Consider the following 26950-nt stretch of genomic DNA (forward strand, 5'->3'; position numbering starts at 1 on the left):
GAAAACCCTGCTTTAACAAAGAGTCATAGAGCTTTAAGCAAAGTGACGCAGTGTGAAAGATCACTCCGGCTTCTGGGGGCAGGATGGACATGAGAGGGAAAAGGCAGTTGAAATGTTCCAGGCAGAACTGAAGGCAGGCAGGAACTGCAGGGGATGGAGAAGAGGGAATGGGTATCAAATGCGGTCTATAAATAAAAGTGGTAGGATTGATTGATTGGCTCTGTCTGGAAAGAGGGAACAGTCAAGAGTGACTCTCAACTTTCTGAGGTGGGTGACTAGATTGGGTGGACAATGTAAGGGAAACAGGACTGATCCCTGCACATTTCAGAAAGATATATACATAGTGTTTGATAAAAGTGGTGGATGAAACCAACAGACCAGAGGAGATCATTTCTATTTTCTCCCCACCACAATGGCCTCAGCCAGACTACTGCCTTACATCCCCACATACCCAATATTCACTCATCTGGATCAACCCAACCACCCCCAAATAGCTGTTAGTAGCTACAGATCACCTGCTTTCTCATTCCTAATGTACTCAGTGGGTTTTCTGGGCCACGTCTCTGTTTTCCCCTCAAGACCACACTATTTTAAACATTACAGAAATGTTTTACCTGGTAAGCTATGGGTATCTCAGAGCTCAGTGGGTTTCTTGAAGGCCTCTGAATTCGAGCTGAACCCTTCTCTGAGGGACTGACCATCTCAGACAATGCCCCAAAAAACAGCCTCTTGGGAGAACGAATACTTGGGTTTGGAGAATTTTCTCTTTGGTCTGCAAGTCAAAAACAGTGAGTCTTTCTTAGCTCCTGCCCTCCCAATACTAATAGAACAGCCAGTCTATACAAGAGGACAATTTTTTAGAGCAAGTGGGAGTGGGGACGGATCCCACCTAATTGTGCCAGCAACTACAATTATTGCTGCCATCTTGAATTTTAATAAGCCCGCATACTAACTTCAGCCCTTATATATGTTAGGCAAGTAAAACTATTTGTAAATGTAAAAACACATATCTGAGGATCCAGACCTAATGGATAAAAGCATGAAGGACAAACCGATATCACCTTCTACCTGGACGCTTGAGTGTAGAATATGAACACAAGGTGGAAATAATGGGTAATTCCTGTTGAATGGATAAATCACCTCTAAGGATAGTGTGGATGACCAGTTGTAGGAATCCAAAGGGAGGACCCTGTTAATGAAGGTCATGGATCGTCCATCACTCTGAACCTCTAACGGACAGAGCTATTCTACTGCTCCAGTGTCAAGAAAGAAAATGTCAAATTTTGTACTTTTCCCAAAAACACTTCCCGCTGAGTAGGCCCAGACTTCTGAAGGCAGGTGAGCAAGCATGTTACCTGACTTGTCTTGCTGGAATGAGTGAACTCTTTGCACATTTCGAGACTTTAGCTGAGACCCAGAATAGAAGGAACCAGAATTCGTCCTGCTGAGTGACAACTGCTTGATTCGAGGACTTCGTCTCAAGCTTACTTCTGCAAAACCAGAATCCCAGTTAGTAACCAGGGAGAAATGCAAGCTTTTTACACTTTCCCACATATGAAATGGTAAAATTTACATAATGCCACATACAAGACGGAAATCTGACAAGTTACTAACTTGAGACTTCTGAAGTGTTGTAACAAAGCTACAAAGAGTATAATATATTGCCCCAGGGCACAAGAAACCCACTGATCCACTAGACTGTCACCCTCAGAAGTCTCAAACTGCCAGCCTTTTAACCACGATGTTGGGTGGGGGGGAAAAAGGGTTTATATAGTGTGACTTTTGTAAAAAAAAAAAAAAAAAAAAAAAATTTTTTAATTGCAGTTTTGTTTATGTTACATACATTTGTATAGAAACGACACCAGTAAGAGTATTATTAAAACTCAAATCTTAACGGTATTTCCAAATTGTGGGATTACCGACTATTAAAATTTTGCTTCTATTTTCTTAATTTCTACAATAAATTACTTGAATCATTAAAAAAGAAGGTTTTTTTGGGGTAACTCCTGAATCACAAGTACTATTTTTTTTTTTTTTAAGATTTTATTTCTAGGGGCTCCTGGGTGGTTCAGTTGGTTGAGCGTCTGCCTTTGGCTCATGGGACAATGTGGGAGCATAAGAGTGGGCTGGCTGTCTCACCCAGCTAGCAGGAAAGGGGGACAGGAACAGGGAGTCAGGTCTTTAAGAAGGGGGTGTGATCCCAGGGTCCTGGGATTGAGCCCCGCGTCGGGCTCCCTGCTCAGTGAGAGTCTGGCTTCGCCCTCTCCCTCTGCCTCTCCTCCTTGCTCTTGCTTTCTCTCTCTCAAATAAATAAAATTTAAAAAAGAAAAAAAGATTTTATTTCTAAGTAATCTGTACACCCAACGTGGGGCTCAAACTCACAACCCCAAGATCAAGAGCTCTACCGACAGAGCCAGCCAGGTGACCCCACATGCACTTTTAAAATAAGCCACAGCACTTTGTATTATACAGTAGTGAACCTGTACCCTGAATCCCATTTCTACTGTGTAAAAAAATTTCTCCAGAAATCCCCTTGGTAAATTCTGTGTAAGAGACCATTTACTAATAAATATTTACTGAGCTATACTGTGGGCCCAGAGCTGTCACAACATCTCTAAAATATCTTTAGGATATGCTGAGCGAGAACACAAGTACAGAAAGGTTTTCAGAGAAACTAGTTAAAATGCAACACAAAAGAGAGGCTGCTGGGTAGCTCAGTTGGTGAGGCATCTGACTCGATCTCAGCTCGGGTCTTGATCTCAGAGTTGTGAGGTCAAGACCTGTGTGCAACGCAAAGCAAATGTAGGCACTACCGTCTGCTCCTTTTTCTGGGGACTCTTCCACAATGTCAATATCAGGACCAGGATCAGAGGACCTTAAGGAACGACAGGCATAAGGATTATTCAATGTCACTATTAACTCCTACTTAATGCACATTAGAGATACACCGTCTCTCACCTCACAAAGCAATGAAGAGCCCCGGGTTTGATAACACCAGTGCCGGCACGCACGCTCATACACGTTACCGGCTGAAGTAAAATGGTTAGCATGTTTTAGAAAGCAGTTTTACAATGTAAAAATTAATTAGAAATATGTATGCCTTCTAATCTATCAATTTCACTTCTTGCAATTTGTCCTGCAGATTCTTATACAAGTGTGTAAAATTTGTACACGAGTAATGTCTAGATGAAGCCCTGACAAGGCTCCCTTTTGTTCCTGTGACGTGCAGCTAAAAAGCCTGGATGTTGTATAGAAAATGAACTACAGACTAAAAGGCGGCAAAAGGAGGCAGATTGCCTGGGGCCCTTGGGACTCCAGGAGAGACAGAGTAAGCTCCCGGAGTTACCTTTTTGCTTCATAGATCCCAGACTGGGTGCTGCGGGGGGACGGACAACCCAAATACATCAACAAGTACAAAAACTGCTCTAAGGAAAGCCAGTTCTCTCTGGCTAAAGAACCAGGAAAGGGGCAACCTAGCATGATAAACTCCCAGACACTAACTGCCATGGAAAACTTTGGCCCCACCACGCCTATAGGCCAAGGTGAGATCCTAGACTTCCAGTCTTGCCCAGCAGCCAGGACGACTCCCTCCATCCAATGATGAATGATTTTTTAAAAAATGCTGAATATCCATTTGATGGAATGCTTCTCAGCATGCGCACGCGCGCGCACACACACACACACACACACACACAGATGAACTATGGACACATGCAACACCATGGATAAATCTCAAAATAATTATGCCAAATGTAAGAAGTGAGACAAAAAAGTACATTTTGTATGGTTCTCTGGCCTTTGTAGAATTTATAGAATGCTGAACACTCTTTGGTTATAAACAAGACAGTTAAGATGGGAGTCACAAGAGGCTTTTGGAGATGGACAACAGCCCACATGACCATTAGCAAGGCCGTGTGGGTGCACAAAGCAACTAGACAAGGATGTTACTCACCTGCCCTTGATTTGTCTATGAAGAAGCCTTCTGGACACTTGCTTATGTACTGGAGTCTCAGCCACACTCCTAGTCAGCAGTCTGTGATAACCTAAAATGTAAACAGCATAAATTTCATTTAACCTTATCAAGAAGTAGCAGCAAGCCAAAGAGGGCAGTTTAAACTTATGTATGGCTTACTACTCATGCCAGAGTGGTTTTTGTTTGTTTTCACTTAATGGTTTTTGGACTAACGTCTAACCAACCATAGGATTCAATTTAACATGATACAACAGTTTATCAGCATTAGAGACTAAATAACAACCCAATATAAAATATTGTAAAATTATTCTCTAATAAGCAATCCTGAAAAAAATAAAAAACACTTATTAGAGCTTATACCGTCACTCATCAGTGGTTCTTATATTTATAATTAAATGAAATAAAGTACGCAAAAATGCTGATATGTCATGCAGCTTTAAGGTATTTAATAAGATCCAGCCAGCTGGCATAAATTTCCGCAGTAGATTGTGTAACTCAGCTGCTCATGGGAGGACTAGTTTAAAGGGAGTTAAAAGTGACTAGGAAGTGGGACGCCTGGGTGGCTCAGTTGGTTGATCGTCTGCCTTCGGCTCAGGTCATATTCCCAGGGTCCTGGGATCAAGTCCCACAACAGGCTCCGTGCTCAGCGCGGAGCCTGCTTCTCTCCCTCCCTCTGCCTGCCGCTCCCCCTGCTTGTGCTCTGTCAAATAAATAAATAAAATCTTTAAAAAAAGTGACTAGGAAGAGAAGGGATATCAGCAGGAATGTGGCATAAGGACCTCTGAAATAAGTCTCCTCCATAAAAGGAATGAGAACACTGGGCAAAAATAGGCAAAATCCGTTTTAGAACTCTGGAAATTAACCAGTTTATAACAATCCATGGAGTATTTATCCAAGAAAAACAGTGAATGCAGTACAGCGAGCTTCACAGAACTTTATCTTGCCTGGGTCCTGACCCCCCTTCTCCCCAGCCCTGTAGCCTTGAGAACAGTCTGCAAACACTGTGCAAACCAACAGGGGCCTGTGAATGGGCCGAACCGGACTGAGGTTTCTCCAAAGCGCCACTCCCAGCTGTCATTATCTGACCTGTCTGGCAGCTTCCTGCAAAGCCCCAGGGTGGGGTGGTCTCTGTTTGACCTCAGAACTCACCCCGGGCAAACAACCTCTTTGCAGGGAGCGCTTTCTGAAACCAATCGGCAGCAACTGTAAACATCACAGCTGCCAGAGGGAGTGGTAACAGCTGGGGCAAACAATATGCTAACCAAAAGTTTAAAAGGGAACACGGGAAGGAGACGTCTACAGGATCCTCTGCAAACCTCCAACATACTCTTAGGAATCTGAAACTCCATGCAATGTAGGGGTGTGTGCATGCCCCCCGAGAAACCGCTAAGGCCTGGGGCGCCTGGGTGGCTCAGTTGTTAGGCGTCTGCCTTCGGCTCAGGTCATGATCCCAGGGTGCTGGGATCGAGCCCCACCTCGGGCTCCCTGCTCAGCAGGAAGCCTGCTTCTCCCTCTCCCACTCCCCCTGCTTGTGTTCCCTCTCTTACTGTGTCTCTCTCTGTCAAATAAATAAATAAAATCTTAAAAAAAAAAAGAAAGAAACCTCTAAGGTCTAAGCCGTCACCCATGGCTAACCTGAGGCCTTCGGTACTCAGCCAGGCAGCTTACATTTCTCTCTGAGAAAATGAACCAATGCACCTAAGACCCTCACAGCAAAAGCTGAGAAACTTACTGGTTCCAGGCATTTAAGGAAATCTGTCTGATCATTAGCGGGATCGCTAAGCAAACTGAGTAGACGTCAGTGGCCACTCATGACAGAATACAGGCTTTAAAGAATTAAATTCAGGAAAGCCACCAAGCAAACAGTGGCACTAATGATGACAACAAACCCTGGCTGGGAGGGGACAGGTCTGTCAGAACTGCCTTATTATGTCTAATTGTCAATAAAACATAAGACATGCAAAGAAGCAAGAGAGTTTGGCTCAGGTACAGGAAAAGAGAAAAAAAAAAACCCAACAACAAACAGTCATTAGAAGCAGTCCCTGAGGAATTCCAAACATTGGATTTGTTAGACCAAGACTCTAAATTAGCTGTTTGAAATATGTTCAAAAACCTAAAAACTTCCATCCGAAGAACCAAAAGGAAGTAGGAAACTGAGGACTTGCCCCAAAGAGACAGAAATCCCAAAAAAGAACCAAACAGAAATTCTAAAGCTGAAAAATGAAAAAATTAGTAGCCAAACTCTGGAAAGAGCCAAGATGTCCATCAACAGATGAATCGATAAAGATGTGGTATATACATATACAATGGACTATTATGCAGCCATCAAAAAAACAAAATCTTGCCATTGGCAATGACGTGGATGGAACTAGAGGGTATTATGCTAAGTGAAAATAAGTCAATCATAAAGATAATTATCAATATGATCTCACTGATATGAGGAATTTGAGAAACAAGACAGAGGACCATAGGGGAAGGGAGGGAAAAATGAAACAAGATGAAACCAGAGAGGGAGACAAACCATAAAAGACTCTTAATCTCAGGAAACAAACTGAGTGTTGCTGGAGTGGAGGGGGGTGGGAGGGATGGGGTGTCTGGGTGATGAACACTGGGGAGGGGATGTGCTACGGTGAGCGCTGTGAATTGTGTAAGACTGATGAATCACAGACCTGTACCCCTGAAACAAATAATACATTATATGTTAATAAAAAAATTTTTTTTAAATTTTATTAGAATGGTTTAGCCACAGATATGAGGTAGGAGAAGAATCAACAAATTTGAAGATGGATTAATTTACATTATCCAGACTGAGGGACAGAAAAAAAGACGACGAGAAGCCGTCTCAGACATCTGTGAGACACTGTCAAGTGCAACATCCATATACGGGGAATCCCAGAAGGAGAGGAAAGAGAAGCATGAAGAACATCTGAAGAAATATGGGCTGAAAACTTCCCAACTCTGATGAAAGACATTACACATCCAAGAACCTCAATAACCCAAGAAGGATAAAGTCAAAGAGATCCACACTTACACAAATCATAAACTGTAAGAAGTCAAAGAGAGAATCTTGAAAGGAGCCAAAGATCAGGGAATTCATCAAGTACAAAGGAGCCTCTAGAAGAATAACAGCTGATTTCTCATCAGAAAGGAAGGACAAAAGACTGTGATGATGTATTCAAAGGGCTGAAAGAGAAAAAAACTCAACCAAGAATTCTATATCCAGCAAAATTACTGTTTCAAAATGAAGGAAATTAGCATGTTCCCAGATTAAAAACAAACTTCCCCCCAAAAAACAAAACAGAATTTTTAAGTAGCAGACCTGCCCCACTAGAGGGAGTCCTTCAGGCTGAACAGGCACTCAAGGGTGAGATGAATCCATGGGAAGAATTAAAGAGCACCAGTGAAGGAACTACATAAATAAATATAATGTACAGCACAAAAACATTTTGTGTTTGTAACTCTTCTTCTCCTAGGAGTTAAAAGATAAAGTGACAATAAATTGGTGTCAATGGGGGTGCCTGGGTGGCTTGGTAGGTTAGGTGTCCGACTCCTGATCCTGGCTCAGGTCTCAATCTCAGGGTCCTGAGTTTGAGCCCTGTGCTGGGGCTCCACACTGGGTCATGGAGCCTACTTTTAAAAAAATAATTAAGTAAAAATAAAAATTGGTGTTGATGGGCATATGACGTACAAAGATATAATGTGTATGACAATATAGCACAAAGGAGGGAGTAGGAAAGAGAACTGAATTTATAGGAGCAAAGTCTTAGAATACTACTGAAATTATTTAAAAAAAAAAAAAGAATACTACTGAAATTAAACTGGTATTAATCTGAATAAGGCTGTTATAAGATATTAATCATAATCCGGGACACACACACACACACACACACACACACAGTGCCATAAGAAGCTCTCAAGGTTGGTCTCTCCACCAAAAACAACTAGTAAGCTAGGGGGAAAAATGATCAGAATCAAGTATTTTGGAACTATGGAACCCAACTGGACATTTGCAACAACAAGGGAAATGCTTTACATGAAAGCGAGATGCTGATTTTTGGTAAGGGAACGCCATGCGCGAACAGGTATGATTTCCTTTTCTCAGCCCCGCTGCAGCTGTGGGGAGAGGCCCACCTTCTCAGAGCGGCTGGCTGATGGGGAGCAGACAGACAGTGGGGACTCGGTCCTCCAAACCTGGGGTTGTGTGCTTTGGTCAATCTGGTGGACTCCTGTGGGGCTGGTGCAGACACTTGCCTTGTTTTTGGACCTCTCAGGATGCAGTGGATGCAGTGGCTTTCCCTAAATGCACCCCCGGCAAGATTTTTTTTAAGATTTCTATTTATTTTGAGAGAGAGAGAGAGAGAGAATGAATGCGTGCAAGCGGGGGGAGGGGCAGAGGGCGAGAGAGATACTCAAGTGGACTTCACATAGAGCACAGAGGCCGACTCAGGGCTCGATCTCACAACCCTGAGATCATGACCTGAGCTAAAATCAAGAGTCAGGTGTTTAACCAACTGAGCCACCCAGGCACCCCATCCCTGGGAATATTTAAAGGGACAAGAATACCTTCTTGCTTTTCCCTTTTTGGAGTCAGACATTTAAGGAAATCTTTGTCAGGTCACTGGTTAACAGAGCTAACAGAACAGAAACTTCACTGACCACACACAACATGGAATACGATGCTTTACAAAAAGTTTGGAAAACAGAGTTGATGCCCTCAAAATGCCAAAAACAAAAAAAGTCACTGGTCAAGGACATCAAAATCAAGTTTTCTAAATATGCTCAATGAGCTCAAGAAAATCATGAAAACAATGTATGAACAAAATGAGAATATCAATAAAGTGATAAAAATTATTAAAAGAGGGACGCCTGGGTGGCTCAGGTCACGATCCCAGCATCCTGGGATCAAGTTCCACATCGGGCTCCTTGCTCAGCAGGGAGTCTGCTTCTCCCCCTGCTTATGCTCGCTTGCGTGCTCTCTCTCTGACAAATAAATAAAATCTTTTTAAAAAAATTATTAAAAGAAACCAAATTCTCAAACTATTCCAAAAAATAAAAGAGCAAGAAAACTTGTAAATTCATTCAGCAAGGCCAGTATTACCCTCATACCAAAATCAAAGACACTACAGAAAACTATAGGCCAGTATCTCTGATGAGCACAGATGCAATAATCCTCAACAAAATATTAGCAAACTGAATCCAACAATACATTAAAAAATCATTCACCACAATCAAGTAGGATTTATTCCAAAGAAGCAAGGATGATTGAATATTTGCAAATCAACGTGATACTTCACACAAACAAGAGAAAATACAAACCATTATGATCATCCCAATAGATACAGAAAAAGCATTTGACAAACTACAACACCCACTCATGATAAAAACGCTCAACAAAATAGGTTTAGAGGGAACATACCTTAATGTAATAAGGCCATAGATGAAAAACCCCCACAGCTAACATCATACTCAATGGTGAAAATCAGAGCTTTTCCTCAAGATCAAGAACAAGAGTGTCTACTCTCAACCACTTTTATTCAACAGTGCTGAAAATCCTAGCTGCAGCAATCAGACAAAACATAAAAGGCATCCAAATTGGTAAAGAATTAAGTAAAAGTATTGGGAGATGAAACAATGCCAAATATAGAAAACCCTAAAGATTCCATCAAAAAGCTACTAGAACTGATAAATGAATTCAGTAGCGTTGCAGGATATGAAATTAATATACAGAAATCTGTTACATTTCTACACACTAGTAATGAAGTAGCAGAAAGAAAAAGAAAACAAGGGTGCCTGGGTGGCTCAGTTGGTTAAGCATCTGCCTTTGGCTCAGGTCATGATCCCAGGGTCCTGGGATCAAGACCCACATTGGGCTCCCTGCTCAGCAGGGAGTATGCTTTTCCCTCTCCCTCTGCCCCTGCTCGTGGGCTCTCTCTCATGCTCACTCTCCCTCTCAAATAAATAAAATCTTAAAAAAAAAAAGTTTAAAAAAAAAGAAAAACAATCCCATTTACAATTACACCAAAAAGAATAAAATACCTAGGAATAAACTTAATCAAGGAGGTGAAAGACCTGTATTATGAGTATAAAACACTGATGATAAAAATAGAAGATGGCACAAATAAATGGAAAGATATACCATGCTCATGTATTGGAAGATTTAATATTGTTAAAATGTCCATACCACCCAAAGCAATCTACAGATTCAATACAATCTCTATCAAAATACCAAAAGCATTTTTCACAGAACTAGAACAAGTAATACTAAAATTTGTATGAAACCACAAAGACCCCAATTAGCCAGAGCAATCTTCTCAATCCCAGATTTCAAGATCTACTACAAAGCTGTAGTAATCAAAACCTTATGGTACTGCCATAAAAACAGACTCAAAGATTGATGGAACAGAATATACAGCCCAGAAATAAACCACACTTATATGGTCAATCTACAGCAAAGGAGGCAAGAATATGCAATGGCACAAAGACAGTCTTCTCTTCAATCGATGGTGTTGGGAAAACTGGACAGCTACATGCAAAAGAATGAAACTGGACCACTTTCTTACATGATACACAAAAATAAAATGGATTAAAGACCTAAATGTGAGACCTGAAACCATAAAAATCCTAGAAGAGAACACAGGCTGTAACTTCTTTGACATCAGCCTTAGCAACTTCTTTCTAAGTATATCTCCTCAGGCAAGGGCAACAAAAGCAAACTATTGGGACTACACCAAAATATAAAAAGCTTCTGCACAGCAAGGGAAACCAACAAAACAACAAGGCAACCTACTGAGTGGGAGAAGATATTTGCAAATGACATATCCAATCAGGGGTTACTATCCAAAATAAGAACTCGGGCAAGTCAACACCAAAAACTAATCCAATTAAAAATGGGTAGAAGACCTAAACAGACATCACTCCAAAGACATCCAGATGGCCAACAGACACATGAAAAGATGCTCAACATCACTCATCATCAGGGAAATTCAAATCAAAACAACCAATGAGATATCACATCTGTCAGAATGGCTAAAATCAGCAACACAAGAAACAACGAGGGTATCCTCGTGCACCGTTGGTGAATACAAGCTGATGCAACCACTGGGGAAAACAGTATGAAGTTTCCTTAAAAATTTTAAAAATAGAATTACCATAGGATCCAGTAATTCCACTACTGGGTATTTACCCAAAACCCTAGGGGTGCCTGGGTGGCTCAGTTGTTAAGCGTCTGCCTTCGGCTGAGGTCATGATCCCAGGGTCCTGGGATTGAGCCCCGCATCGGCCTCCCTGCTCGGTGGGAAGCCTGCTTCTCCCTCTCCCACTCCCCCTGCTTGTGTTCCCTCTCTCGCTGTGTCTCTGTCAAATAAAGAAATAAACTCTTAAAAAAAAAAAGAAAATGAAACTGCTAATTCTAAAAGATACAAGTACCCCTATGTTTACTGCAGCTTTACAATAGCCAAGATATGGAAGCAACCCAAGTGTCCACTGATAGATGGATGGATAAAGATGTGGTATATATACAATGGAATATTACTCAGTCATAAAAAAGAATGAGATCTTGATATCTGTGACAACATGAATGGTCCTAGAGGGTATTTTGCTAAGTGAAGTAAGTCAGAGAAAGACAAATACCATATGGTTTCACTTACATGTGGAATCCAAAAAAAACAAAACAAACAAACAAAAAAAACCCAGACTCTTAAATACATAAAACTGGTGGTTGCCTGAGGGGAGGTGGGTGAGGGATGGGTAAAATAAAGGGAATTAATTTTCAATTATAAAATAAATAGGTCAAAAGATGAATAGTAATGCACTCCACCCAGCAAGAGAATGCACATTATTCTTGAGCATACACAGAACATTCTCCACTAACAGGACAAATGGTAGAGCATAAAATAAGTCTCAAAAAATAAGACTAAAATACAAGGTTTGTTCTCCAACCACAATGGAATGAAATTAGAAATTAACAACAGCAGGAAATCTGGGAAACTCACAAATACACGGAGGTCAACACACTCTTAAAATACCCAATGGGTCAAAGAAGAAATCACAAGGGAAATTAGAAAATATTTTGAGATAATGAAAACACAACATACCCAGACTTAGAGGATACAGTTAAAGCAGTATTAGAAGGGAATGTGTACCTGTAATGCCTGTATTAAAAAAGAAGATCTCAAATCAATAACTTAAAGTTAACCTTAAAAGCTCAAAAAGATCAAACTAACACCAAAGCAAGTAGAAGGAAGGAAATGGTAAAGACTGCATAGGAAATCAATGAAATCAAGAATTAAAAACAAAACAAAAATCAATGAAATCAAAAGTTGGTTCTTTGAAAAGATCATTAAACTGACAAACTTTTAACTAGACTGACCAAGAGGGAAAACCCAAACGACTATGAAAGAGGGATCATAGATACCAACCTCACAGAAATTCTAAGGACTATTAGGGAATGCTATGAACAACTGTATAACAGCAAAGTAGAAATAGACAAATTCCTAGAAAGACACACTGAAAACAGACTCGAAGAAACAGAGAATCTAAATAAATCTATAACAAGTAAAGGATGGAATTAGTTATCAAAAAATTTCCCACAAAGAAAACTCAGGACTAGATAGCTTTAATGTTGAATTCTACCTAACATTTAAAAAATAATTAACACCTTAAAACATATGGTCATTTTACCTTTGACCAAGATGCCACAACAACTCAATGAGGAAAGAAGTCTTTTCAACAAACGGGACCGGGACAACGGGACAGCCACATACAACAGAATGACATTGTGCTCCTGTCTCACACAAAATAATGCACAGAAGTTAACTCAAAATGGATCAAAGACTGAAATGGAACAGCTTAAACTCTAAAACTGGATTAAGTAGCAGTTTTTTAGCTATGACACCAAAAGTATAAGCAATGACAAAAATTCATAAATTGCTTTAAAATGGACTTCATCAAAATTGAAAACTTTTTGTGTATTGAAGGGCACTATCAAAGTGAAAAGACAACCCACAGACTGGATAAAATATCTACAAATCATTTATCTGATGAGGGACTAATAATATCTACAATATATAAAGAATTCTTGCAATTCAACTATTACAAGACAATTTTTACCTGACATTTCAATTAAAAAATGGGCAAAAATTTGCACATTCTCTAAAGTAGACATACAGATAGCCAGCAGGCACATGAAAAGATGCTCAAAATTAGTTATCAGTGACATACAACTGAGAACCACAATGAGATCCCACCACACATGCACCCAAGAGGACAGTCTGAATCAAAAAGAGGGACAACAGGGGCCCCTGGGTGGCTCAGTCAGTTAAGCGACCGACTGTTGATCTCAGCTCAGGTCTTGATCTCAGGGTCATGAGTTCAAGCCCCAGTTGGGCTCCACGCTAGGTGTGGAGCCTACTTTAAGATTTTATTTATTTATTCATTTTTAAAGATTTCTTTATTTATTTGAGAGAGAGAGGGAAAGAGAAGGGGCGAAAGGCAAAGAGAGAGGGTGAGAGAAACTCAAGCAGACTCCATGCTGAGCGCAAAGCCTGACCCAGGGCTCGATCTCACGACCCTGAGATCATGACCTGAGCTAAAACCAAGAGTCAAAGGCTCAACCAATTGCCCCACCCAGGCACCCCTTATTTGTTTTGGAGAGAGATAAAAAGAACACACAAGCAGGGAGGGCGGGAGGGAGATGGACAGGCAGGAAGGAGAGCGAGCCTATCAAGCAGACTCCATGCTGAGCGCAGAGCCTGACTCAGGGCTCAATCTCCCAACCCTGAGATCATGACCTGAGTCGAAATCAAGAGTCAGATGTGCAATCAACTGAGCCATCCAGGGGTCCCCAGCCTACTTAAAAAAAAGGGGGGGTACAACAGAAGGTAGGTGTGGAGAAACGAACCCTCATACATTGCTAGTGGGAATGTAAAATGGTATAGCCACTTTGGAAAATGATTCAGTAGTTCCTCACAGTTAAACAGAGTTACCATATGGCCCTGAAATTTCATTCCAAGGCATGTGCCTGAGAATAGAAAACATGTCTACACACAATCTTGTACATGAATGTTTATAGAAACATTATTCACAATAGCTGAAAAGTGGAAACAACTCAAATGTCTACCAACTGATGGAAGGGATAAATAAAAGGCAGTTCATCCGTACAATGGTATATTATGGGCAATAAACAGAAATGAGGTGCTAAGACATGCTACCACACGTATATAAGGCTTAAAAACATTATGCTAAGTGAAAAAAGCTGGTGTATAGTGTATGATTCCACTTAAAAGAAATACCCACAAGAGGGCGCCTGGGTGGCTCAGTCGGTTAAGCATTTGCCTTTAGCTCAAGTCATGATCCCAGGGTCCTGGGACTGGGCGCCACATTGAGCTCCTTGCTCAGCGGGGAGTCGGCTTCTCCCTCTCCCCTCTGCTCATGCTCTCAAAATAAAATCTTAAAAAACAAAACAAAACAAAACAAACCCAGAAATACCCACAAGAGGAGAATCCACAGAAACAGCAAGTAGATTGGTGGTTGCCTCCAGCTAGGAAAGTCAGGGGAAATGAGTTTCTTTCTAGAGTGATAAAAAGGACCCAGGGGGTGCCTGGGTAGTTCAGTCAGTTAAGCAGCTGCCTTCAGCTCAGGTCATGATCCCAGAGTCCTGGGATTAAGTCCCATGTCGGGCTCCCCGCTGAGCAGGGAGCCTGCTTATCCCTCTCCCTCTGCCCCTGCTTGTGTTCCCTCTCTCACTGTCTCTGTCAAGTAAATAAGTAAAATCTTAAACAAAAAACAAACACACAAAAAAACAACGATCCGGAATTTATGATGATGGTTGCATAACTCCGTGAATATAACAAAGACAGGTGAATCATATTTTACTCAATTACTAAAAGAACAAAAAAGAAAAAAGAAAACAAACAAACAAAAAAACCCTCAAAAGACTTGAAAACAACTGGTCACTATCCTTCCTTTTTCATTGCTTTTGTAAAATAGATGTTTGTCTGTGGGGGCGACTAGGAAGGGGAAGACTGAGCAGATACCAGGATCAAGTCTTCATCCAAGCTTGGAGGGAGAGAGACCCCAAGGGGAAAACTGATGGTAACCACAGAGAGGAAAACAGATCCATGAGCTTCTGCAACAAATAGAGTCTGGAGGCTGCTTTGGATCCAAGAGCCCCCCCTTCTCTTGGCTACCCTAAAAGATAATACCTTTGGTCCTCCTGAAGTTGTCAAGTTTACACTCCAGACCTTCCACTGCGGACACAGAGTGGCTTCTAGGCAACCCCCGCTTTGCTGATCTCTTTGAAGGAGAAATCATTTCCTTGTTGAAGAGATTTCTTCGAACTTTGGTCACTTCTGAAAGCATTAAAAAAAGAAAAAGCAACATTTACTAATATTCACATTTACTAATAGGATTTCCTTAAATATTATACTCACATGATGCAAACTACTCTTACAAATTCAGTTTAAATCCAACTTTTCAGGAACACGAGGAAGGCCCACATCACTTAAATTAGAGGCTGTCCTCATTGTAAAATGGACACAATCCTTAAGAGGCTGGCTAATGGAGGTCAGAGTCCTTTTACTATACGCCACTGTTATGATGATTTTCCTCACTTTAGACCTTTTGACTGCTTTGTATTCTGCTCAACTCCAAGGAGAGGAACTGTTCCTTTCAATTCCACAAATCTCATTCTTCTTACGATATTTTACGAATTTGCTAGGTTATTTTAAATGCTCTTCTTGACTCCAGGACATGAGAATTGTGTGGCCACTTAGACTCAAAGTTAGGAGAAGCAGCTCCCGAGTCAAAAACTACTTGACAAAGCTAGCAGGATGGCATCTTAGTCCAAAGCAAGATGGCCCAGAGGCGGCTACCCAAACACTAAGGATAAACTCCTCTAAGAGCAGGTCATTTAAATAGAAACCAAATTAACCCTGATCCACAAGCTGGGAGGAGCCCTGATATTTACCCACTAGTGACCAACAGTACTGTTATGGACACCAACAACACTCAAGTTTCAAAACAAATGCCTGAAATGGATTTAGGACCTGACAGCCAAGTCTGATTTGTTCCTTGGTTTTCCCAAGTTTTTCAAAGTTTAATATTGACAGAAAGCTTCAAAGAATAACACATTACACATAGAATCAACACTAAAATTCACCAGCCATCAACATCTGTTTTCTCTCTGCACCTCTATGTTTACAGAATTTTTCCCCCACCGAAGTTGCACAGTAAGGTGGGGACATCCCAACCCTTCAGTTCCCTGCACTTCAGTGCACATCTCCCAAGAACAAGGGCAGGGCACCCAGCATACTATCCATCTTCCCACTTCTCTCATGGTCAGCAATATCCCTTACCGCTCCCCGACCCCGACCCATGAAAGTTAAGACGCAAGCAGGGATCATGTGGTGCGTTCAGTGGTCACACTTTAAGTGCCTTCACCTAAACCAGTTTATCATCACTTCTTTTCCTTTCTGTGGTTTTCATAATAATAGTGTTTTTAAAAAAATTTCCAGCCAGTGATTTTGCAGAATGCAGGATTTTGAGACCATGTGAATACCTCATTCTCTTAGCACGTGGTATTTGGACAGATTTCATTAACCAACGATTATACAAAATTCTAATTTATAACTGTATGCAGCTGCTAAAATATGTGCAATTAAACTAAGTTTGTCGTGCTAGTCAATAAATGTGTGCACTGCAAGAGCACAGTGTACCTTGTACTGGATCTTTCACCGGAAGTACAGGCTGCTGAAGAGGAGGACGAGAGCTCTCCTGGAAGAGGAGGAAATCGGCATTCAGTTCAAAGAATAAAAATTCCACGTGAAATCCTCTGACCCTTGCAGTTCCGCTTGTAGGAATCCCTAACAGTAATACTTGTAAAATGCACAAAAACAGATACATGTTCGAAGGACACTGAAGCCTGCATTGTAATACAAAACAAGAAACACCCTTGATAACCGTAGAGTGAAGCAAATTTTGATACATCCATCCAATGCAGACATTAAAACCTCAGGAAGACCTCTAGAAATAGAGAAGGAAGGAAGACCTATCTGTACGTACAGAGAAACAAGTCCACGATGGGAAAAAGGGAAAAAAGAAAAAAACGAAACCAGAACAAGTACAGCAGGCTTGTTCAGCTTGTAATGTGTACGTCTGTGTGTAATAGGGACGAAGACACCTTTGATGTGTGCTATCGGTATATAGAGAAAAGGGCCTGGGACAGACACAACAGTCATCAAGGATTACTTCTGAAGAATGAATGGTGGGGCGACTGAGTGGCTCAGTCAGTTGAGCATCAGACTCTGATTTCGGCTCAGGTCACGATCTCAAGGTTGTGAGATTCTCAGGGCTGTGAGATCGGACTCCTGGGGCAGGCTCTGCAGGGAGTCTGCCTGAGATTCTCTCCCTCTCCCCTGCTCCTCTCTCTCAAATAAAATCTTAAAAAAAAAAAAGAATGAATGGAGAAGGGACATTCTTAAATTTAACTTTATAGGATTTTTAATTTTTTTTAACGATGACCATATATACTTTTTATAACTAAAAAATAAGGGAAAACCCATATAAATTAGAGGATGACTATACTCTTAGGGACTTCTCTGCATTAATCTATTAACTATTCAATAGTCTAAAAATCTAGATGCATCTAAACAACGGAATTAAGGGGCGCCTGGGTGGCTCAGTCGTTAAGCATCTGCCTTCGGTTCAGGTCATGGTCCCAGGGTCCTGGGATCGAGCCCTGCATTGGGCTCCCTGCTCAGCGGGAAGCCTGCTTCTCCCTCTCCCACTCCCCCTGCTTGTGTTCCCTCTCTCACTGTGTCTCTCTCTGTCAAATAAATAAATAAAATCTTTTAAAAAAATAAACAACGGAATTGTTTTTAAAGCTTTTGTTTCTTTCCAGTTATGCCAATATATTTCTTGAAGAATGAACTACCACATAGAGGCTGACTTAAGGAGTGCTAGAAAGGACTGCAAATCATTGTAACATCTAGAGAGAAAGGAGGTCTGACACCTTTGTAGCCACCCACTTCTGGATTTCCTGCTCTCCAATCAGGATTCCAAGATACACAAGATTTGCATTTTTTCACTTATACTTATTAAGGCATACTAAGGAAGTGAACACCACTAACTCTTAAAACAATCCCACCTCCAATTCCAAAGGACAGCTATACATCTCTAGAAACAGAAGCACTATTGTGATGATTAATGCTAGTAAAGCTAGTTCTTACAGAATTTTAACTCTTCTCAGTTCATGCAGTTCAAAAAGTTTCAATGCACCCTGTCTCCCTTCTTTCCTTACCAAGATATCAATTCTACTTAATAAATAGACTCCAGCTGGGTTTCTTTCTTTTTTGCAACCAACAAAGCCTCAAGTTCTCACACCTGCCACCAAAAAAAAACCAGCAATCACCTGGCTTCATGACAGCTGCCCCCACCCCACCTTACTGAAGTAAAATGTACTGAAAAGCACCTTCTGGTCTGCAACCAAAGTCCTATTATGATGCACATTATTTTTCAGTGGTCTCTTTGCTTTGTTATTATTTTTAAAGATTTATTTATTTTATTTATTTGACAGAGAGAGACACAGTGAGAGAGGGAACATAAGCAGGGGAAGTGGAAGAGGGAGAAGCAGGCCTCCTGCTGAGCAGGGAGCCCGATGCGGGGCTCGATCCCAGGACCCTGGGATCATGACCTGAGCCGAAGGCAGAAGCTTAACAACTGAGCCACCCAGGCGCCCCTGCTTTGTTATTATTTTGAGTTTGCTTATCTAAAGATTTTTTTTTTAAAGATTTTATTTATTTATTTGACAGAGAGAGACACAGCGAGAGAGGGAACATAAGCAGGGGGAAAGGGAGAGGGAGAAGCAGGCTTCCTGTTGAGCAGGGGCCCAATGCAGGGCTCGATCCCAGGACCCTAGAACCATGACCTGAGCCGAAGGCAGACACTTAATGACTGAGCCACCCAGGCGCCCCTCTAAAGATTTTTAATTAACTTATTCATTCCTTTCTGTTTTTCTTTGTATCACCTCTGTCATACTTTTGGGTAAACTGGTTTATCTTTAGCAAATTTATAGTTCTTTAGTTGTTGGATTCCAGTTGAATACTCATTCATAAAAACATCGTTTTATTTCTGTATCCTCCAGTGTCCACTTCCTCAAAGTAGACACTGCCCTTCAAGCTTATTGTGTCAACTTGTGCTGGGAGGAACAGATCTGGTAGCACTATTTCCTGTCCCTTGGGAAAAACTTACATTTTTTGTAGCTCTCTTGGACACTTTGGGGATCTCAATTTGTCGAAGATTCTGCGAAACCTCTGCAATGCTTTTATGTCTTATTAATGCATTTTTCCTTTTAAAAATAGAAACAGCCATTATACATTCAATAGAGGTTACGAGTAAATTAGAAAAGAATCAGGGTTGAAAATAATACACTAATAGAAGCCAGTTATGTTGGCATTGGCCTGAATTTGTAGCAAAACACAACTTCACAATTTCCAAAAGTTAACTACTATCAATTCAACTAGTTATGAAGAACGAAGAGCATCAAGGAAAACAGAAAGTACATTGAAGCCCGAAGCTTATCTCATAAAAGGCTCCTAGCTCCTGGAGACCCCACGTGGATAGGCAAGGGCACTGGGGACTACATTATCATTCCTGTATATTCCTTGGATAATAAAAAGGATGCCAGATGCTGCATGTTAGGAATGCCAATAGATGGCTTTTGGGATTCAGACAAAAGGGCAACTAGTAATTCAACAAGTTATATACCAAGACAACTGCCCTCTGTCAGAACTACGACAGAGCAAGTAATTCCTTCAATTCCTGGAGCTCCCACCTTCTCTTCTTAGCTGATCGGGTTCGAAGCTCCTCCAGCTGGTCAGATTCAGTGCCACCCGACACTGATCTATGAGCACTTGACAGAAGAGGCACAGAAAGAAGGGGTGATATGTTCTCTTGTGTCATGGAGTCATCACTGAAAAAATCTAGAGGAAGGACACCAGCCAGCTTCTGAGGAATCATAAACCCTAGGCTGTCATAAAGATTTCCAAGGGTCTTCGGGATCGAGTCAATATACCTGTGGAATAAATTGGTTAAATATGCAATGGCCACCATTCCACCCTCTCTGTTCCATCCCTCATCCAGCAGGACAAACAGTCCTTAGAATTCCACAATTCTCACATAATACCACATGCAATTCCTGGTAAAATAGTTCTAAAGTTAGTAGGCATCAAACTCACAATCCCAAAATTTCTTCCAGAAACTTTGCTAGGTATGCCAAATCCTCAGTCAAACACACCATGCGCAGCAAGTCTGTCACCTGAAGAAGATATTCGAAAATTACCATACGCCTTCTGCAGGGAAGCTAAGAGCCTCAGGCTTATTTCCAGCAGCACTGAGCTATATACTTGCCTCCTTCACCACCTGCTCCATCTCAACGATGCTTTCGTGTATGGAAGGGCACTGCAGACACAGCTCCAAACGAAGAAATACCTGAAGTTGGCACCTTGACAGAATAAAATACTTGGGTCATATCTATCTTGAGTGCCATTTAACTAAAAGCAAAGATCTGTTTACAAAAGAACCGACAACCAAAAAGGAGAAGAGCCACTGCCTTCTCCAAATAACGATATGCTTATCAGGTAAACAGGAACTCAAACTGCACATCAGAACATCACCAAGAATCAACCACAAAAAGCCTCTATGAGCAACTGGCAATCGAGTTTGCATTTATTTATTTACTTATTTATCAATCAATCAATTTTAAATGGATCCAAGAAAATCTTGGAGCTGTTTTGGAGTGATGGTAAAAAATAAATAAATCAAGGTAGTTACTTACTCTCTGACTTTATCTTCATCCAATTGTTCCCCTAGATTCTGTCGAAGACTTTTGCTAGTTTTTAAGAGGCTATTTTTTACTTGATTCACGCAGTTCCTCTGAAAATACAAAATTATTAAATAGAATTCTGAGTTACTTACTATTTCTAATTCATTTCACAGCTGATTAATGTCCTAAGAAGGGAAGTACATTCCCTTATGAACTGCTCCCTTATTTCATTTGAATGAAAAATAGTTGAAATGAATGTGCAGGGTGTCTGGGTGGCTCAGTCGGTTGAGTGTCAGACTCGGTTTCAGCTCAAGTCATGATATCAGGGTTCATGGGATCAAGCCCCCCCACTGGGCTCTGTGCTTGATGCAGTCTGCTTGAGATTCTCTCTCTCCCGCTCCCCCGCCCCACCCCGTGCTCACACACTCTAATAAAACCTTAAAAAAAAAAAATGTTTTTCCTTCATATTTTCAAAAGGAGCATGGTAAAAAGTATTTGAGAGCAAGGGGGCATAGCTACAACAAGCCTGCATATCTGACCTTCCTTAAAAAAAAAAAAAAAGATTCCATTAAGTTAGTGACTGAGAAATCTAAGGACCATGGGGATGCCTGGCTGGCTCAGTTGGTAGAGCATCTGACTCTTGATCTCAGGTCTTGATCTCAGGGTTGTGCGTTCAAGCCCTGCGTTGGGCATGGAGCTTACTTTAAATAAATAAATAAGAAAAGAAAAAAAGAAAAGGAAGAAAGGAAAAGAAAAAAAGACTGTAAACAACTCCTGTCCACTTTAGAGGCGCCTGGCTTGCACCACTAAACATGAATAAAAACAATGATAGCATGGTCTAAACCAATGACTGGCAATACTCCCTGTGCATAAGAATCATCTAGCAAGCTTTTTTTTTTTTTAAAGATTTTATTTATTTATTCATGAGAGACAGAGAGAGAGAGAGAGAGAGAGAGAGAGAGAGAGAGAGAGAGAGAGAGGGCAGAGGGAGAAGCAGGCTCCCAAGGAGCAGGGAGCCCGATGCGGGACTCGATCCCAGGACCCTGGGATCATGACCTGAGCCGAAGGCAGACGCTTAACCATCTGAGCCCACCCAGGCGCCCCTAGCAAGCTTTTAATAAGTACATATGCCCAGCCAAGGCCCAAAGATCTGTTTCAGTTGGTCTTGAGGAAGCCAGGCATCATCAGCATTTTAAAAAAGTGTTCTAGGTGACTCTGGGTAAGAAACACCAGCTTAATTCATGCAGCTAACATGCAGCTGAAGACAGAGATTTCATTAGAAAAGAAGTATATGTAATTACCACTACCTTCACTTGGCCTATTTCCTGGGTTTCTGCCTTACCAGGTCACCATGTCCACCTTCCAAGGTCTGGAATTATGTTTACCCCCTTGCTTATCTTACTTGTGAATCACATACCACATAATAGTCATTTCCCAAGACATATGAACCAAACCCACCAACAAGCAACCAACCACCCCATACTCTCTTACTTCTAATTCCTTGGTGCCTTTGGATTTTAGGAATGCTTTAATGGTTGATATCATATTCCGAGCACATGAATGCAATGTGATTTCTCCTGCGGCCACAGTCTTTTGGTAATTTTCATGTATGTAAGATAGGAGCTCCTCTTCGGTTTTAAAATCTATGAAAAAAAAAAATAAAATTGATCATCACATCTAGCTGAAGTCATTGTATTGTTTAAGCCAGTGGCTGTCAACTGGGAATTTTTGCCTCCCAGGGGACATTTGACTGTGTTTGGGTTGCCAGACTGGTTGGGATGAGGAGGATGCTCCTGGCATCTAGTGGGCAGAGGCCAGGGATGCTGCTAAACATCCTACAGCACAAAGGACAGCCCCCACAACAGATTACCCCACCCAAAATGTCAATAGTGTGGAGGCTGAGAAATTGCAGAGATGGTAATTTTAAGGCTTTGCAAATCAAGTGTGCATGTTATAAATTTAAGGATAATCATTAATGGAAAATAAACTATAGGGGTGCCTGGCTGGCTCAATTGATGGAGCATATAACTTTTTTTTTTTTAAGATTTTTATTTATTTATTTGACAGAGAGAGACACAGCGAGAGAGGGAACACAAGCAAGGGGAGTGGGAGAGGGAGAAGCCGGCTCCCAGATGAGGAGGGAGCCTGATGCGGGGCTCGATCCCAGGACCCTGGGATCATGACCTGAGCCAAAGGCAGACGCTTAACGACTGAGCCACCCAGGCGCCCTGGAGCATATAACTCTTGATCTCAGGGCTGTGAGTTCAAGCCCCATGTTGGGTATAGAGACTACTTAAAAATAAAATCTTAAAAAAGCAAAACAAAACTATATAACCTCCAAACCTAACAGAAAGGAAAAAGAGGAATAAATAAAACTTGATTAATCCCATAGTCTGCTAGAAAGGAAAAAATAAAAACTATAGAAAGCACAAAATAAGACACCAAAAAACATCCAAGCTTATCAGTAATTATAAACATTTATTTTACAAATATACTTGCTGGGTAAAAGAAACTATCAGATTGGATTAAAAAATTCCCTTACATTATGGATGTCAGAAAATATTTAGAAATAAGTATCAGTGAAAACAGAATATGGCAAACTTGTATAATGCAGTTAAACTTAAAGGAAAATTCATAGACTTAAATAATCTTTTAAAGAAAAAAAAATAGGGGCACCTCGGTGGCTCAGTTGGTTAAGCATCTGCCTTTGGCTCAGGTCATAATCCTAGGGTCCTGGGATTGAGCCCCCCCATCGGGCTCCCTGCTCAGTGGGGAGCCTGCTTCTCCCTCCGGCCCTCCCCCTGTTCATGCTCTCTCTCTCCCTCCCTCTTAAATAAAATCTTTAAAAAAATAAATAAAAATAAAAACCAATCGGCTAAGGGTCCAACACAAGAAATAACATGAGAGTAAACCCCAAAAAGGAATAAAGATAGGAACAATAGGAAAAGAAAAAAAGGAAACAAGAGAGATCAACAGAAACAAAACAATGATTCTCTGAAAACCCAAATATAGAAACCTATAGTAAAACTGAGCCATTTAAAATGGGAGAAACATAAATAAGCAACATTACAATGAAAAAATAGAGCAGAGATTTGAAATACTAGTAAGAGGTAAGGTTGAAGTTCATTTTCTCCATACAAACACCCATTTGTTGAAAAGATTATCCTTTGGCCACTGAATTATTGGGGCACCTTTGTCAAAAAGCTGCGTGCCACTGTCGGGCAGGTCTATTTCTGCTCAGAATCTAGTCCAGAAACAGTTAATAGCACACAGTCTTGGGTGCTGTTAATTTTGCTCTCCCTTGAATGAACCATCCACATTCTCGAATACTTTTATTAGCTCATTAAACATGTTCTGTCTCATTCAGACTGATGATCATCTATGACTCTAACATTCCACAGGCAAAAAAAAAAAAAAGGCTTCAAGGAGAATTCGTTTATTTATTCCAGAATTCTCAAAAGAAATCAAAGGTGACATCATGCAGTTATTGCCCGAAGTCCATGAGCTATCTTTACAGTCCTCCCACAGGACTGGCTCTGAAAGTGCCCTGAGAAATGAGAAACCTACTGCAATCTTATCCCTCTTTTAGAAAACAAATAAAGAATGGTAAAAATTAGGGGCACCTGGGCGGCTCAGGCCGTGATCCAGGAGTCCTAGGATCAAGCCCCACGTCAGGCTCCCTGCTCGGCAGGGAGTCTGCTTCTCCCTCTACCCCTCACCCTGCTCTCATGCTCTCTCTCACTCTAATAAATAAATAAAATCTTAAAAAAAAAATAGTAAAAGTAATGTACTGGACGCAATTCTTCTGCCCAACTCTGAAAGACCTCAATACCCTCGATCACTCCCAAAGCTTTCTCCTCTCCCTTAATTCCTCAATGTATAAAGCTTCTTTAACCACCTCTCGTATGGCCATGCCATGGCCCGTCTTGTAACTTTGCTTATGCCAATCCCCTTCTAGCACGCTCTCTCTTACCTTGCTGCCATCTCAACTCTGCTTGCTCCTCAGCATCTAGCCTGGGCTCCCCTGACTCCTGAGATGCCCCCTCAGCCTGTTCTGGCCCAAGACTGCCCTTCAGTTCTCCAGTCCTTCCTGTTGTAGATTCCTGGCTCTCTCGGGTACTAGGCTGCATTAGTTCGTTATGTATTGTGTGTGTGTGTGTGTGTGTGTGTGTGTATCTGCATATGTATGTATGTATGTGTGTATGTGTGTATGTGTGTGTGTGTGTGTGTGTGTGTGTGTGTGTGTGTGTGTGTGTGTATCTGCATATATGAATTATTATCATCTTTGCGGCTGGATCTTAAACCTGAGAATAGGACACGATCTTATTTTTATTGTATTCCCCATAACATACTTTGAGGAATGCAGCAGATGTTTGATAAATATTCATTAATTGACGGATAGGATTAAAACTTACAAGAATCTGAGGGTATGAAAGAGTAAACCTGGCCTTAGACACCAAAAAGCTGTGGAACTGAGGAATACCTTTAGGTTTAGAGCTTCTTAGTGTCCTTCCTCGGTTTTCCCCTTTATCTGCTGTCCTCCCACTGGCCGGCCTTTGGACCCCCTTCTCCCCGGCCGCCTCTGGACTGCCTTCTGGACACAGCTTCTGCGCCTTCATGTTCAGCCTCGCCACGTTCAACATCTTCAGGGAGCGGCACATGGTGTTCATCTTCTGCCGCACTGGAGTCCGAGGAACCCCTCCTTCCAAAACAGCATGGAGAGAAAAGGAAAATAACTTTCACTTCTGCAAATTTAGGAACCACTTTAATTCAGATGAAAGAGTCTGTGAAAGAATACTGAAATAAAGCATATCCCTTTAGGAGGATCTCAATTTGGGGGTTCGTGCATCTCCTTGTACCTACAACCTGGAGTAGAAAGAGAGCTCTTCTTTAAACTGAGGTTTAGGAACAAAACATCGCAACAGGATCAGATGATTTTTAGCAAGGCAAATGCCAAACAGACCCATTTTGGTGTTCCCCAATGGTCAGAGTTGTGACGAAACTCTCCTAAAAGGCAATTGAGCAGTCTGCATCAAAACCTACTTTCTCCCACTTTTTGGTACAGTAACTTGTTCCTGACAACTTATTCTAAGGAAGGCACTCAAAAAATAAATCACATGCAGGGCGCCTGGGTGGCTCAGTTGTTAAGCACCTGCCTTTGGCTCAGGTCATGATCCCAGGATCCTGGGATTGAGCCCCACATCGGGCTCCCTGCTCAGCGGGAAGCCTGCTTCTCTGTCTCCCACTCCCCCTGCTTGTGTCTCTGCTCTATCTCTGTCTGTCAAATAAATAAAATCTTAAAAAATCACATGATGTACACTCTAATATTATTTATAATGATAAAAACTGAAAATCTGTTCGACAACGTAAGAATTTTGTAAATCTTGTGAAGCAATGAGGTAGAATAGTAACCAAAAAGGCAAGGTAGCAGATGAGTAAGTATTTATAAGCAGCACATAAAGTTGGTTTTATATTTCTGTCATAACTAAAAACGGAAATGGTTTATTAAGAAAGTAGGATTGTGAGCGATTTTTTAATATCACTTTTGTAACTAATGTAATCATTTTCAAGTTTGAAATATAAGAACTTGTCCTTCTCTTATTCAGTTACAATTTCAACCACATTTTAGGGAATGCCAATCTTTTAAAACATACAGGCTCAAAAAACAGTCTATGCACTTACGTTTCTTTTTGCTGTCTTCCTGATTGGACACAATGGATTCTTCCCGAGACTTTCTCTGGTAGAGCTCAGACAGGCAACATATTAATTCACTTTCAGTTTTGGAAGACTCTTCCTTATTAGATGAGGCAGCCTGTAGTAACCTGTGAACAAGGCAAGATGTCTAGTATAAAGCTGAAATTCTGGTTTTTCCAAAATGCTATAACAAAATTCATTATCCTTTTAAAAGTTAATCAAAAGATGTCCACACAAGAAGACTTCAAAAATATTTTTTTCTCAGGAAGGAAAAGGTCCCTCTCTTCTCACTTACGATTTAAACACTCACATGAGGAGATAGGAGAGAAATATGCAGTAGACTCCCCCCTCATAGCTCTCAGAAGAAACCAACCCATGCAACACCTAAATGATCAGACTTGTAGACTCCATAATTGTGACACCATAAATGTTTGTTGTTTAAGCCCCTCACAAAAAAAAAAAAA

The 26950-nt window shown here is 41.1% G+C and overlaps 1 protein-coding gene across 1 annotated transcript in view; it reads right to left on the reverse strand.

Annotated features, from left to right (window-relative positions):
• Nucleotides 1-26950, reverse strand: part of TICRR (TOPBP1 interacting checkpoint and replication regulator) — a 44414-nt gene that overhangs the window by 4998 nt on the left and 12466 nt on the right. Inside the window, exons 6-19 of the mRNA XM_028122177.1 lie at nt 26475-26614; nt 25276-25494; nt 22284-22435; nt 20805-20902; nt 20378-20471; nt 20206-20285; nt 19803-20042; nt 19220-19316; nt 16687-16744; nt 15175-15321; nt 3953-4043; nt 2814-2875; nt 1356-1490; nt 615-772 (exon numbers count right to left, since the gene is read on the reverse strand). Of these exons, the coding sequence (XP_027977978.1) occupies nt 615-772; nt 1356-1490; nt 2814-2875; nt 3953-4043; nt 15175-15321; nt 16687-16744; nt 19220-19316; nt 19803-20042; nt 20206-20285; nt 20378-20471; nt 20805-20902; nt 22284-22435; nt 25276-25494; nt 26475-26614 (1771 nt within the window). The remainder of the gene's footprint in view (nt 1-614; nt 773-1355; nt 1491-2813; nt 2876-3952; nt 4044-15174; nt 15322-16686; nt 16745-19219; nt 19317-19802; nt 20043-20205; nt 20286-20377; nt 20472-20804; nt 20903-22283; nt 22436-25275; nt 25495-26474; nt 26615-26950) is intronic.

This window comes from Eumetopias jubatus, unplaced genomic scaffold, assembly GCF_037043125.1.
Source record: "Eumetopias jubatus isolate StellerSeaLion01/CBP00866 unplaced genomic scaffold, mEumJub1_p1.0 scaffold_7, whole genome shotgun sequence".
NCBI lineage: Eukaryota > Metazoa > Chordata > Mammalia > Carnivora > Otariidae > Eumetopias > Eumetopias jubatus.